Source organism: Wolffia australiana, chromosome 6 (assembly GCF_029677425.1).
Source record: "Wolffia australiana isolate 7733 chromosome 6, ASM2967742v1".
NCBI lineage: Eukaryota > Viridiplantae > Streptophyta > Magnoliopsida > Alismatales > Araceae > Wolffia > Wolffia australiana.
In genome coordinates, this window is record NC_135840.1 from 10,744,427 (window position 1) to 10,760,168 (window position 15,742).

Consider the following 15,742-nt stretch of genomic DNA (forward strand, 5'->3'; position numbering starts at 1 on the left):
ATATAAAGGGGAGGCATGCCCAAGGACAGAGTTAGTGAGCCTTTTGAAAAACTGATCTTTGCTGTAGTACATTTCTTTCTCGTTTATCCTTTTTTTTAGTATCAAAATTAGCAAGGGGATCGTCCCCTACCTCTCGCCAGTCATAGGACTGTTCGTCTTCCCCATCCTCTCTGTGTGAAGCAGATCGTCGGGGGAGTCTGCCGCCCGAATCGCCGCGTCTGAGCTCGCCCCTCCACCGGTCAGACAACCCCGCCGGCCCCAAGAGTGCTCCTCCCGCCGCAGCTGCCACCCGTCACCGTCCCACGTTCCTCAATCGGAACTGCTACAGCTGCCGCTGGGCGCCCGACCGCCCGCATGCGCGAGTCCCTGAGGCCAAACATCGCGGCCATCCCTCGCGTTCGTGGTCACGCGCGCGCGCGGACGCCACCGTGCGCCTCGCGCCCCGCAGAGACCGCACTCCGCGCCAGCCAACGCGCGGCCTACCACCCTGCCGTCGCACCCCCCCTGCATTTCTCCGGACGAACGATGCCCTCCCGCTCCGCCGACGCCCTCACCCCGTTGCCGCGCGCGCCTCCGCGTGCTCTGCCACCAGCCACCGTGCGCCTGTGTGGCTCGTCCGCCGCCGCGCGCCGCATCTTGTGATCTCGCGCGCCTGTGACCATTGAGGAGAGCGCCTCCTGCGCCCCACCACTCGTGACCAATCACGTTACGATCGATCGACATCGTCTAACCGACCGCGGGACATTCCGACTTCAGAGGTCTTCTCTGACGCACTGCTGGATGATTGTTCGACGTTGACGGAGCGAAACCAGGTTCCACCTCGTCCACTCCGTTTAACAGTATTATTACTCCTTAACAGTGCTGTCTTTCTCTATCGGTTTCCTCTGCCGCTTGTTATCGTTGAGAGTCCGGTTAGGTTAGCCACCGTCATCGAGTAATAGGGTTTTCTTTGAGATTGACGAACAGATTATAGTCGTCGAGGGAGAACTCAAGTGGGCAGTCAGACGCCCCTCTCGTCGTGCTCGATCGTGAGGTTCTGCTTAGGATTGGAGTCGACCCGGACCTAGTCGTCATCTTAGGATTTACTGAATCGTCGCCCCATCATCGGCCCGTCCTCTCCGCTCTTGATGATTTTAAACGCGCATTCATTGACATATTGAACATCCATCGAGCATCCGTGTGATGTGATATGACCCGTCGATCCCGGTGTTACTATATTACATCACTCTCTCTTGGAGTTGGTGCTCTCTTGATGGTGACGACGGGGGGACGTGACGAGGCTAACGACTACGCCTCGGTGTTTCTCCTTGTATCGTCTTGGGATCTTGACATCTTCTGCATTGGTTCACGTCCAAGTACGCTTCCGCGAGAGTTTGCGCCCAACACGATTGCATACAAAGCTAGGGGAAGAGAAGTTTAAAGGCAGGGAATAATGGGCTTATATGGCTTGAAATCCAGCTTTCATCCACATTTTCATGTAATGTCAAATAGGAACGCATTTCCAAATTTGAATTGAGGAGTTAGTTTGCAAAGCATGCCTCCCTTTGGCATGGTTTTTATTGAGGTTAAATTGGGATGTTCTCCTCCTCATTGAATTTTGGGCATTTTTTATGATACAGATTGAGAACCCGATTGCGTTCTTTTCCAATTTACATTTAAAAAATAAAAATTCTTGTGTCCAAGTCTTGTATTTTCAATCAAATGCAAATATTCATCCAATTGACACATAAGGGTCCAGTGGGATTAGCCGCAAAACTCATTGATAGGTTTATTAAATAAAATGAATCCGGATTTAGAGAATATTTATGATTTACCTAATTTAAGCATAATTAGTGCTCATTGTGTGTAAAACTAACCTAAGGTCTGATTCGTACAACTAGGAAATGGGGCCATGGGCCCCCAAAACTTGGAAAAATCAGAGGGCGGCCCCATTTTTAGCTTCCCCACAAAGTAAGACTGGCCCCTTTCACATCAATTTGCCCTCTCGAATTCCTAATTTCCTCCCATATCACCCAGTTTTCCCCTTCCTCCCCCGATTTTACTTTGAATCCCACAATTTCCTTCCTATCTCCTTGTCCCCAATTTTCTCATTACGCCACATTTTGTAGGGTGTTGCATTCATCTTTGATAATTTGAAAGATACATAAGAACAAAACATAAGTTTAGATGTTTTGGCGTAGACTTTAAAGGCTTTCGGTGCCCTTTCTATATTTTATGGTCTTTTAAAATTATTGGTTTCCTGACAATTCATCCCCACGGAACCAAAGACCTAGGTTTACGTTTTGATGTTGGGACCGGATCATTACTAGTGTAATGGTCATATTGTTTCCCTAAAGTGGTGTAGCGGTGATCCGGATTTTTTTCCCAAATGTATCATAAAATTCCTTTTTACTTTGGACGTCATCCATTCATTAAGTATGACTTAACTTGACTTAATAATATGATACGTCTAATAATTGGATAAGTGAAGGATTCGGAAAATTTTCATGTGCCAAAAAGATACGCAACATTTTGCATTGATAATATTTCTACTATCAAGTGAATTTGACAATTAACCTGTATATTATTGGCATGAAATTTACAGCTGTTTAGTCAACGCAAGGAAACAATTGATCGCAGCTCCCATCAAGCGACTTTCATTCAGAAAAGGCTTTATTGACGAGCATTTTACCTGGCAATCTCAAATACAAATTACAGCTCGAGATTGCTTCTGAGTGAGATAATCTTTGGTGTTCCGTGTTCAGTATTTAGTAAGAATACTGTGTCATAATCCATAGGAAAAACATACTTCTCCGGTTGGCTGGTATCATGCGTTGTATCTGTAACTTATCTTCATATTCTCCAATTTATTATTCTCTGAAACATCTTATTCTAGCATCTCTTTGTCTCCTCTTCTTCCTCTCCATGTCTAGATCTCTCTCTAGAGTATGGGTATACCTCCACCAGTTATCTCTCTCTCTCTCTATAGATCCCTCTATCCCCCCTAGATATACTTCCTCTCATTTCTGTGTACCTACTCATGGGTCACCCTCTCCTTTTCTCATTCACTATCCATCACTATCTCTTCTCCTTGTCTGTCTGTCACTTCTACAATGCACCTCCCCAAGAGTCTCCCTACTCTCATTATCCTCATCTTTCTATCTCTGCCTTCATGATGATCACTGTCACGGCAGAAGTCAGATGCTCCTATTTTTGTTCCTATTATTTTTTCTTGTGCGGCTAGAAATTTTTTAGTTATTCTTTCTTTTTTCTTCTCTCTTTAATTCTTGTTTATTTTCTTTCTCTACCTTTTATTCTCTCCTTTTCTCCTCTTCTTTTATTTCTTCTCTTCTTTTTTCTCTTCTTCTTCTTCTTTATTTTCTTCCTCCACTTTTTTCTTCTCTTCTTTTTTCTCTTCTTCTTCTTCTTTATTTTCTTCCTCCACCTTTTTCTTCTCTTCTTTTTTCCCTTCTTCTTCTTCTATTTTATTTTCTTCCTCTACCTTTTTCTTCTCTTCTTTTTTCCTTTCTTCCTCTTCTCTCTATTCCTCTTCTTCTTGTATCTTCTCTTAGGCCTATTAATTTTATTCTTCTTGTCTTCTTTATCTTCTTCATTTTCTTTTTTCTTACATTTTTTCCTCTCTCCTTCATTCTTTTTTCTGTTCCTATTATTTTTTCTTGTGCGGCTTGAAATTTTTTAGTTATTCTTTCTTTTTTGGTAATAAAATTTGTACAAAGCCACGTGTCGGGCTTATCCTGTGGATTAGAGGCCTCCTCTCCCACGTCAACCTCGGTACGATACTACGAAGTACCATCCCACAATTTATTCGGCGGCCATGACGCCGATCCCTGGCACACTATCACTTCAATTTCCACCCCAACACCGGAATTATTTTATCCCTACTTTCTCGATATTTTGCCAAATTGCCATTTTATTACTCCCAAGATAAGCGGGTCCCCCGGTCCTTATCCTCTTCAACCACTCTCTTGTCTATTTTCCGCATCCCCAAACAGATTTAAAACATCTATTTTCCGGAAATTATATGGATAGTTTTTACGTCCGACGTGCCGCCCGCCTTCATTGACATTCATCACTCCCACAGGAAATTTTTCTTTAAAAAAACTAAAAATAAGCATATTCTTCGCGGACCCGGAAGGATCCTTATTTAGGGCAGAGCAGATACAAGATATCCTTGGCGCATAAACCCAAAGACCAAGCCTTTTATACCCCCGCTCTCTCTCTCGAGAAGAGTTGAGATCAAAAGTTTGAAGGAGATGGCGAGGTCTCGGCGCGGGGCGGACCTTCTCGCGGACGATCACCGCGCGCGGCTCCTCGGCGGTCACATCAGCAGCGGCAGCGACCACGGCGGCGACCTCGCCGGCGTAGTCGACGGTATATTCTTCTCCGACGAGGACGGCGATCCCCGCGAAGACGACGACGGCGAGACTCTCGAATTCTCGCCGCCGCCGGCGGAGGCGGCGGCGGTCGTGCGCGCGCTAGTCCGGGAGGCGGCGGCGGATCCCTTCGCGGCGGCGCTGGCGGCGGCGGCGGCGAAGGCTGCGGCGGAGATGGCCAGCGGGCCTGGGCTGCAGAGAGCAGTAATGGGCCGGCTGAGAGAGGCCGGCTACAACGCTGGGCTCTGCAAGGCGAGGTGGGAGGTCCGCGGCGGCGGCGGCGGCAGCTACGAGTACGTGGACGTCTTACGGGATGACACGCGGCAGCGATACGTGGTGGAGGTAGAGTTTCGAGGGCAGTTCGAGATTGCGCGGCCGACGGCGGAGTACGAGCGCGTGGCGGCGCTGTTGCCGCGGGTGTACGTGGCGCGGCCGGAGGAGCTCCGGCGGCTGCTCCGCCTCCTCGCCGACGCCGCCAAACGGTCTCTGCAGTTGAGAGAGCTCCACGTACCCCCCTGGCGCAAGAGCCATTACATGCAAGCCAAGTGGTTCGGCCCCTACCGCCGCACCACCAACCTCGTCTCGTCCGCCGCGGCGGCGCCGCCGCCGCCGCCGCTGGTCTGCGCGGCGGGACGGGACGTGGAATGCCGGATGACGGGGTTTTACTGGGCGGCGCCGCCGCTTGCGGCCACCGCGTCGGCGAGGAGGAGATGATGATAGATAACTATTTTTTTGGATACGGCTCACCTGCTGATTACTCGCGGCGTCTTGTAATTGGGCCACGTTTGATGAGGGAAGGTTTTGTTCACGTGAGTTAAGTTGTGTTGGCGCTTTTCAATTCGACACGTCTCGTGGCGGCGTCGGGCCGTCACTTAGTAACGGCAAGTGGACTTTGAGGCCCCATTACGCGTCTCTCTCTCTCTTACGTGTCTTTCTGTGTCTCACATATAAACGCGTCTCTCAAGTATTTTTTACTCTCACATGAATATTTATCTCTCCCACAAACGCACAAACACGTCTTTCTCTTTCTCTCCCAAACAAATCATTCGCTCTCTCAGCCTCAAACGCTTATTTCTCCCTCTCTCACATTCTTGCGCATATTTTACTCTCTCAAACACACAAACACGTCGTTCTCTTTCTCTCTCAGACAAATCTTACGCTCTCTCAGCCTCAAACGCTTATTTCTCCCTCCCTCAGATTCTTGCGCATATTTTTCTCTCTCAAACTCACAAACAGGACTTTCTCTTTCTCTCTCTCAATCTCAAACTCTTATTTCTCCCTCTCTCACATTCTTGCGCATATTTTTCTCTCTCTCAAACACACAAACACGACTTTCTCTTTCTCTCTCAAACAAACCATTCGCTCTCTCAGCCTCAAACGCTTATTTCTCCCTCTCTCACATTCTTGCGAATATTTTACTCTCTCAAACACACAAACACGTCGTTCTCTTTCTCTCTCAAACAAATCTTTCTCTCTCTCAACCTCAAACGCTTATTTCTGCCTCTCTCAGATTCTTGCGCATATATTTCTCTCTCAGACACACAAACACATCTTTCTCTTTCTCTCTCAAACAAATCTCTCTCTCTCAACCTCAAACGCTTATTTCTGCCTCTCTCAGATTCTTGCGCATATTTTTCTCTCTCAAACACACAAACACGACTTTCTCTTTCTCTCTCGAACAAATCTTTCTCTCTCACCCTCAAACGCTTATTTCTCCCTCTTTCATATTCTTGTGCACATTTCTCTCTCTGTCATATTAATACGTCGCATATTTCTATTTCTCTCTCAAACATATATTTCACTCTCTCATGCTCTCACCCACTAAATATATTTCTCCCTCTCTTTCTCTCTCTTACTCTCAAACACATTACTCTCTATCTGTCTTTCCCTCTCTTTCTCATTCACTAGCGCATTTTTCTATGGCTCGCTTGCTCGCCCTCCTAAATTGGCTAATCTATACGTCAATGTCATCCTGCACATTCCCTTAATCCCTTGATTTTCATCTCAATCTCTCTCTCGCTCTCTCTCCCACCATTATGATTATACGATATGTTCGTCTCTCTCTCCGATACGGTTCCTACTTCCTACGTCTCTCTCTCTATACCTTCTGTATCCCTTATTTGAATTTTTTTTCTCTCCATGTATACATACAGGCGCAAACACACACACTCATTCTCTATCTTCCACAAAACTGATAATTGTACCAAAGATGAAGACCCATCATGGCCTATTGCCCTTCTTTAAGAGGCTCTCTGTTTTAAGACTCTCCCTCTCTCTCCTCTCTCCTCTCTCCTCTGGCACTCGCACAATAGACACTAGCATACACACTCTCACACGCGCGCATAGACAGACAGGCACAAGCCCATATATAGATAGGCACAAACACACACATACACTTACACACTCTATTTATCTATTCTCTATCTTGCACAAAATCGATAATTGTGCCAAAGAAGAAGACCTATCATGATTTTTTCAGACCAACCTTAGCTGTTGGATAAGGGCAGCCCTTATGGGCATTATCCCAATAACAAAACTGCTACGAACTTCAAGCAATTCTCTGAACGGTCAACTAAGAAGTGTCGACATTCCCTCACAAGTGAAGTTTTAAAATAACTTATTTCCATATTTCCAGATAAAAATAAAGACAATTATTCATACCCTGAAAGTGATGGAAAAATAATTTGTACCTCTCGTTCGGACACTGGAAGCGGTGACAGTAGCGTGGAAAATTCTCAAGAGCAGTGAACATATTCACCAAAATGCTAACTGGAGGTGACAACAGCATGGAATATACGTGGAATATTCTGCAAGATGCTTCTGGCGTTTACTGCCGCGAGTCACGACAAATAAAATTTATACTTATTTTCTTATACTAACTAGGAATTAAAATAATGACCCTACTTTTAAGACGCAAACCATCCAACGACAAGGATGACGCCACGTAGAAATAAATTATTATTATTTTAATTTTATATTGGCTGCCTAGAATATATCGGCACGCGGCGTAAGTTAACGTTGTCTGACGTTTCTCTGCTGACGTGGTTTGCAGTGATTTCAAAAGAATTGTATGGCTTTTGTACCCCTATTTTATTGTTCTGTAGGTATTATATATGTTATTGTTGATATATCCTGTGCAGCTCGCACGCGCGGCTCGCGTCCGCTTTCCTTGCAGCACGTGTGGCGGTTTGAGGGGAATAAACAATCAACGACGCAGATGAAGCCACGTCGTACGCTTTGTTTGTAATCTACTTGGATAAGATCTGCGACGCGGCGTAGGGCACAAGTTTGACCGTAACGGTTGAAATAATTATTACAATTTGTTCATACTTTTGTTGCAGATGTACCGTCGTTTTTAACTTTTGTCGCTTCTGCCATACTTAATTGTTTATATTCTGATGCCATCTCGATGCACAAGTGGGCGCCGCGTGTCTGCTGTCTCCCTGCTGTCTTCTTCTTCTCTGAGATTTAATCCCAGATGTGGAGCTTCCGGATAAGGACACGTTGATGAATAGACATGTGAGAAAAAAATACCTTACGAAATTATGGTTTGGCATATCAATTAACATGAAAATAAGGCTTTTTCGATATAGAAAATATCGGTGGGGGTGGAAGCAAAACCCCTCGGATCCAGTAAATAATTTTTTCTTGGGCTTGTTGGATGGCTCAGTTGGGTCTTATGGGAGGCCCATGACAAATGATGGGTAGAGTAAACTAGTGTTTGTTATCTATGATGACGATGTATAATCCTTATTGTTATTCATCATCCATTTGTTCATCATCTCGTCATTTAGTGAACTATCTGCCCACCGACCCGCTATATGTCATCTCTCATGAAAGTCACTCAATCCCTTTTTTTTCCTTACCACTAGTTGTGCGCTTTGTCCCGTCCCACGCCTTGGTGGGAGTGGACTGGATGGATGAGGCATCATCCAACAGAGCCCACTTAGACTTCAGAAAAGATATGGACTACTTGTTACCCTCACTTAACAACAGAGTCTCCAATATGGAAGACGTGGTCATTAATGTATGACATGAGAGTTAAACATTGACATTATTGTTATTGACATGCGGCAATGGTTTTCAACATTTATGGGATCTGATTGATGCAATGGATCCGTATACTCATTACGATGTGAGTAGATGCTTTGGATGATGACAGGAAATTTTAAATACTTCCAAATGTGAAAATTACAGCAAAAAATGGAAAATTAGGGTTATAATAATGACGCTGTAAATTTAACATGCCTTGATCAAATAAATTGTTTAATTATCTAAACTCACTCAGTTATTTCTTGGGGTGACTGAGGTCATCTGATAACATGCAAATAGGAGCTAAATAAGTGCTAATTTCATCATATTTTTGGGCTTTTAATGCTTAAAAACTATAATTTTAATGCATGTTATCATGATTTTAGGTTAAAAGAATAATTTCTTCAAATTTCAAGCTAATGGTACGTTTAATAAATAATTAGGTCAATTTATACATTTAAATGGTTTTAAAATGATGATTAGAATAATTTAGATGCTTTTAATTGACCTATTTCTATAAATAAAAAGAAAGTAAAAATGAAATATATTTTAGACCACATATGGTGATAAGCCCAATCTATGACACACTCAATAAAATAAAGAGCATTTAAATAGCATTTACATTTAAATGGTGTTAAAATGAAATAAAAATGAACGAAAAAAAGAGAGTGAAATAAGCTGCATTATGACACACTCAATAAGTGGCGTCAGCCGCAAATAAGTGCTCTGCACAAAAGTCGTTAGCAGCAGTGAGGAATTAAGTGCTCTGCACATAATAAGTGGCTTAAACCGCATACGGTGATAAGCCCAATCTATTTTTACATAATTCTTGCACACGGGCACAAGATAGAAGGAGTCCAGTTTAAACCCTAGATACAAACACCAAAGGATAAGGGCAAAAAAATCATGTAAAAGGAAGAATTGTTCTATTCTGTTTTACTCTTTAGGCATTGAAAATTCAATGACTATTGTTGAGAAAAATGAGGACCCTATATGAGCTACTTAATCTTTTCCTTGTAACGTCTGTTCTTTATAAGAACAATTCGCATGGCACTTGAAGGGGAAACTTAAACTACCCGATATTATGATGCATCTAGGGAAATTTGGACTTCTCTCACCGTCGATATCTCAGTTATTGCTAAGGGACTAGCAATAAGTAAAGTGGGGGGTTATGATAACATGCAAATAGGAGCTAAATAAGTGCTAATTTCATCGTATTTTTGGGCTTTTAATGCTTAAAAACTATAATTTTAATGCATGTTATCATCATTTTAGGTTGAAAGAAGAATCTCTACAAATTTCAAGTTAAATGATACGTTTGATAAACAATTAGGTCAATTTATACATTTAAATGGTTTTAAAAGGATGATTAAAAGAAAGTAAAAATGAAATATATTTTGGAAATGAATAAATTAGTTTTTATGCATTTAGTAAAAATGAAATTTATTTAACTTTTTCTTTTGATAAGCCCTTTTTTGAAACCCACCCTTATTGGGCCGGTTTGAGCGCTAACTGTATGTTAAACGTGAAGCACGTACGAAATGGTGCACCACAAACAATGCTGCGGCGGCCTATCAAAAGGCATGTTTGCGCCTTCGGTGTGCGACACACACGTACGCGATTACATACATGTCGCGCACCAAATGGAGCCACGCAAAAGCGCGATTAACCAATCACGTCGCGTTGTACACCATGCGTACATCGTGAAGAAAATAAAAAAAATAACGGAATCGAAAGAACTTGTTGTGCTTCCGTTATTTTTTTTATTTTCTTCGCGATGTACGGAATCGAAAGAATTGTTAAGAATCCATTAAACATTGTTAAGAGTCACGTAATAAAGTTAAGAATTGATGAACTAACCCAAAATTTCCCTATTCGGGAACAATAACTATAAGTCACTGAACTTAAAGTAAATCCACCAATGCCCAAAACCTTGTGTGACCCTCTTGGCCAAAGTATTATTCTGGTTAATAACTTTAACGACACAATAATATTTATTAGGCTGAACTTATTAATTAATTATATTAGTATATATTATTAACCAATAATCCATTTAATTCAATGAATTGGTTATGTTGATGGTACGTGGGTTGCCAAGATACACATCATGCAATAAAAGGTACAAATGACTATGTCAACTCTGTGATAAAAGCTTTATTCATTAGTTATTATGAATGTGTAATCCCTCATCAGCGTGAGACTCCTGAATGACTTAGGTATGCTAAACCATCAAACCCTAATCAGTCATTGATGTGAATAATGATACATGGATAAATCATCAGAGAGCAGCTTATCTAACATTTCTACTACTCTAGTCAAGGATTTAACTACATGATATTCCTTAAGTCAATCTCCTCTTATATTGAGATACTCTTAGGTCATAGAAAGAATATAACTGTCCATCCACATAGCATTTCTAGTGTCTTAGTTCTAAGTGTTCTGTTCTAGAGGCCTTGACATGGATGAAGAAATACAAAAATATTTTGTAGCGGAAGACTTGAATGGAATCGAATGGCATCGATAAAACCATGAAATGAAGTACCTTTTCACGGATCACAACCATGATTTCTTGGATCTCGGAGTGAGAAGAGCCGAGCTGCTCAAGTGTGCAGCCTCTAGATGTATGCATGCGGTCTTCGGCACATCGGATCTCCTCCTTCTCATTGACAAGCCCTATTCTTTCTCCGTCGGTGTCGTTACGTCATCTCGATCACAGCAGGGATGGAGAGGGGGTGGGGAGTGGAGAAGAAGGGAAGGTCCCTGAACAATTCTGGCGTCGGTGAATTTCGTTCAGGGCCTTCCCCTATTTATACTAAGTGGGTATTTTTCATAAAAGCCCTCAAAACTTAAGCATATCTTCCGACGTCCAAAAGATCATTTGCGTGTGACCCTCTAGGCCCATGTATCAGTCTAGTTAATGACTCCAGTGGCCCAATAACCTTTATTGGCCTTCCAAATTAATTAACTATATCATCATATAGATTAATTAATGTCGAATCGATTTAACCCAATCGATAGGTCGAGTCTCCGACACGTGGGGTGCCAAGCTATACCTCGTGTCCTATAAGATTCAAAGGAGTGTGTATCGACTCACTCATGGAACATGTTCGTCATCAGTTACCGTGTATGTATAATCCCTCATCCACTTGACGCTCCTTGGACGACTTAGGGTATGGTCAACTGTCAAACCCTAATCGGTCATCTGAGTTAGTACTGATGCATTCAGAAATCATCGGAGAACTCTTCTCCGATATTTCATTGCCCTGGCCAATGACTTGATCGCATCATCTTCCTTGAGCTGTCACCTCTTATACGAAGGGTGGACGATCCCATTTTGACCACTCAATCGTCTTCGTGAACTTCTTGATGTACCCGAACTAAGACCATTTAGAATCCCATGATTATAGACTCATTGGCCATCGCCAAAGTACAACTGTCCATCCACAAGACGTCTTTGGTGTATCAGGTCTAAGGACCACTTACACAATCGTGACTTGAATCGACCTGATTGACAGTTCATTATAATACCATTCAGGGATTAAATGCGGATTAATTTTGTGAACTCTTTTCACTAAAGAGCACCCACTATCTATTCTTAGTGTCTCCACACTACTGGTTATGGGACCGTCCATACTCATCATATGAGTGAGGCTAGATAGTGTTTAGAACACATGCTTAAAGACTAGTGATCTCCGTGTTACGATCTCATTATAATTCACTAAGTTCGATCATGTATTCATAGACTTCATTATAAGCATCACATGTGCACTATAATGAATATGTTGTATTAATAAACATGGAACGAGATGTGGAATGTATGATTGGATTGCCAGCATATATTTCCATCACTAAGGACGGTTTATAATTTGTAAATGAATCAAAATGATAAATTTTAAGCATAATAGCATTCCCAGATTCATACAGATAAGTTTAATGAATGCTTTTGAATAGTTTCCACCATTTGTCTTAGTATCTCAACACAAATGGCCTACGTATCCACCATACTTATCATTAAAGTGAGATTACATTTCTATTCTGTCTGGTAATTTTGATGTGCTTCTTGAGTATCCTCCACATAGGAATGTTGAGAACATGTTTAAATTCTAGTCATCCTCATCATAATTCACATAGTCATTGTACGTATTCATATAATTGAATTATAAGTTTCACATGTGCAATATAATGAAGATACTAATGTATTAGTGAATATGGAACAAGATGTAGAATGTGGGTTTGGCGTGTGGGACATATGTATTTCCAATAAAATTTTATTATTCAAATCCATTAAACATTGTTAAGAGTCACGTAATAAAGTTAAGAATTGATGAACTAACTCAAAATTTGGTGATGCACATTCTGTTTTTAAATTTGAAGCATTAAAGTATTGTATAAACGCATGAAATAAAGCTATTCAAGCCCTTAAAATCCTGGGAAGTAAATTCAAAGGCACGGGGAATTAGAGCACTTTAATTGGGGCACTTTTATTTGAATTTTTTTTATTTTTTTGGAATCTCCTAACCAATTTTTGATCCAAATATATTTTTGGAAGCCTAATGCATTAGTTGTCTTTGATCCACCATTTTGACACAACAGTGTGTGAGATATAATTCAAGGTAGGTAGAGGTTTGTGGTGAAAAAGCTCAACTTCACCTTAGGGAGAAGTGATAATGAGGTTTTGTGCTTCCCTATCATTTCTGTTTTATTTTCTTTATGATTTTCTCTCTACAAGCAATCCAAAGAATACCCTTAAAAATAAGCATTCCAGTAACCACCTTCAAAAAATCCATATCTCGCTCATTCTTAATCAATTTTAAACCATACATTTAAGATACCTAATATAACTTGTGGATGTATGCTTATGTCTGGACTATGATGTACAAGTGAACTATCTGCCCACCGACCCGCTATATGTCATCTCTCATGAAAGTCACTCAATCCCTTTTTTTTCCTTACCACTAGTTGTGCGCTTTGTCCCGTCCCACGCCTTGGTGGGAGTGGACTGGATGGATGAGGCATCATCCAACAGAGCCCACTTAGACTTCAGAAAAGATATGGACTACTTGTTACCCTCACTTAACAACAGAGTCTCCAATATGGAAGACATGGTCATTAATGTATGACATGAGAGTTAAACATTGACATTATTGTTATTGACATGCGGCAATGGTTTTCAACATTTATGGGATCTGATTGATGCAATGGATCCGTATACTCATTACGATGTGAGTAGATGCTTTGGATGATGACAGGAAATTTTAAATACTTCCAAATGTGAAAATTACAGCAAAAAATGGAAAATTAGGGTTATAATAATGACGCTGTAAATTTAACATGCCTTGATCAAATAAATTGTTTAATTATCTAAACTCACTCAGTTATTTCTTGGGGTGACTGAGGTCATCTGATAACATGCAAATAGGAGCTAAATAAGTGCTAATTTCATCATATTTTTGGGCTTTTAATGCTTAAAAACTATAATTTTAATGCATGTTATCATGATTTTAGGTTAAAAGAATAATTTCTTCAAATTTCAAGCTAATGGTACGTTTAATAAATAATTAGGTCAATTTATACATTTAAATGGTTTTAAAATGATGATTAGAATAATTTAGATGCTTTTAATTGACCTATTTCTATAAATAAAAAGAAAGTAAAAATGAAATATATTTTAGACCACATATGGTGATAAGCCCAATCTATGACACACTCAATAAAATAAAGAGCATTTAAATAGCATTTACATTTAAATGGTGTTAAAATGAAATAAAAATGAACGAAAAAAAGAGAGTGAAATAAGCTGCATTATGACACACTCAATAAGTGGCGTCAGCCGCAAATAAGTGCTCTGCACAAAAGTCGTTAGCAGCAGTGAGGAATTAAGTGCTCTGCACATAATAAGTGGCTTAAACCGCATACGGTGATAAGCCCAATCTATTTTTACATAATTCTTGCACACGGGCACAAGATAGAAGGAGTCCAGTTTAAACCCTAGATACAAACACCAAAGGATAAGGGCAAAAAAATCATGTAAAAGGAAGAATTGTTCTATTCTGTTTTACTCTTTAGGCATTGAAAATTCAATGACTATTGTTGAGAAAAATGAGGACCCTATATGAGCTACTTAATCTTTTCCTTGTAACGTCTGTTCTTTATAAGAACAATTCGCATGGCACTTGAAGGGGAAACTTAAACTACCCGATATTATGATGCATCTAGGGAAATTTGGACTTCTCTCACCGTCGATATCTCAGTTATTGCTAAGGGACTAGCAATAAGTAAAGTGGGGGGTTATGATAACATGCAAATAGGAGCTAAATAAGTGCTAATTTCATCGTATTTTTGGGCTTTTAATGCTTAAAAACTATAATTTTAATGCATGTTATCATCATTTTAGGTTGAAAGAAGAATCTCTACAAATTTCAAGTTAAATGATACGTTTGATAAACAATTAGGTCAATTTATACATTTAAATGGTTTTAAAAGGATGATTAAAAGAAAGTAAAAATGAAATATATTTTGGAAATGAATAAATTAGTTTTTATGCATTTAGTAAAAATGAAATTTATTTAACTGTTTCTTTTAATAAGCCCTTTTTTATTGAAACCCACCCTTATTGGGCCGGTTTGAGCGCTAACTGTATGTTAAACGTGAAGCACGTACGAAATGGTGCACCACAAACAATGCTGCGGCGGCCTATCAAAAGGCATGTTTGCGCCTTCGGTGTGCGACACACACGTACGCGATTACATACATGTCGCGCACCAAATGGAGCCACGCAAAAGCGCGATTAACCAATCACGTCGCGTTGTACACCATGCGTACATCGTGAAGAAAATAAAAAAAATAACGGAATCGAAAGAACTTGTTGTGCTTCCGTTATTTTTTTTATTTTCTTCGCGATGTACGGAATCGAAAGAATTGTTAAGAATCCATTAAACATTGTTAAGAGTCACGTAATAAAGTTAAGAATTGATGAACTAACCCAAAATTTCCCTATTCGGGAACAATAACTATAAGTCACTGAACTTAAAGTAAATCCACCAATGCCCAAAACCTTGTGCGTGTGACCCTCTTGGCCAAAGTATTATTCTGGTTAATAACTTTAACGACACAATAATATTTATTAGGCTGAACTTATTAATTAATTATATTAGTATATATTATTAACCAATAATCCATTTAATTCAATGAATTGGTTATGTTGATGGTACGTGGGTTGCCAAGATACACATCATGCAATAAAAGGTACAAATGACTATGTCAACTCTGTGATAAAAGCTTTATTCATTAGTTATTATGAATGTGTAATCCCTCATCAGCGTGAGACTCCTGAATGA

The 15,742-nt window shown here is 40.6% G+C and overlaps 1 protein-coding gene across 1 annotated transcript; it reads left to right on the forward strand.

The window, feature by feature from the left end:
• Positions 1-4,135: 4,135 nt before the first annotated feature.
• On the forward strand, positions 4,136-5,186 carry LOC144704307 (uncharacterized). The gene has a single exon (XM_078576687.1). It carries the CDS (start codon positions 4,254-4,256, stop codon positions 5,085-5,087), a length of 834 nt encoding a protein of 277 aa, XP_078432813.1. The 5' UTR covers positions 4,136-4,253; the 3' UTR covers positions 5,088-5,186.
• The last annotated feature ends 10,556 nt before the right edge of the window (positions 5,187-15,742 follow it).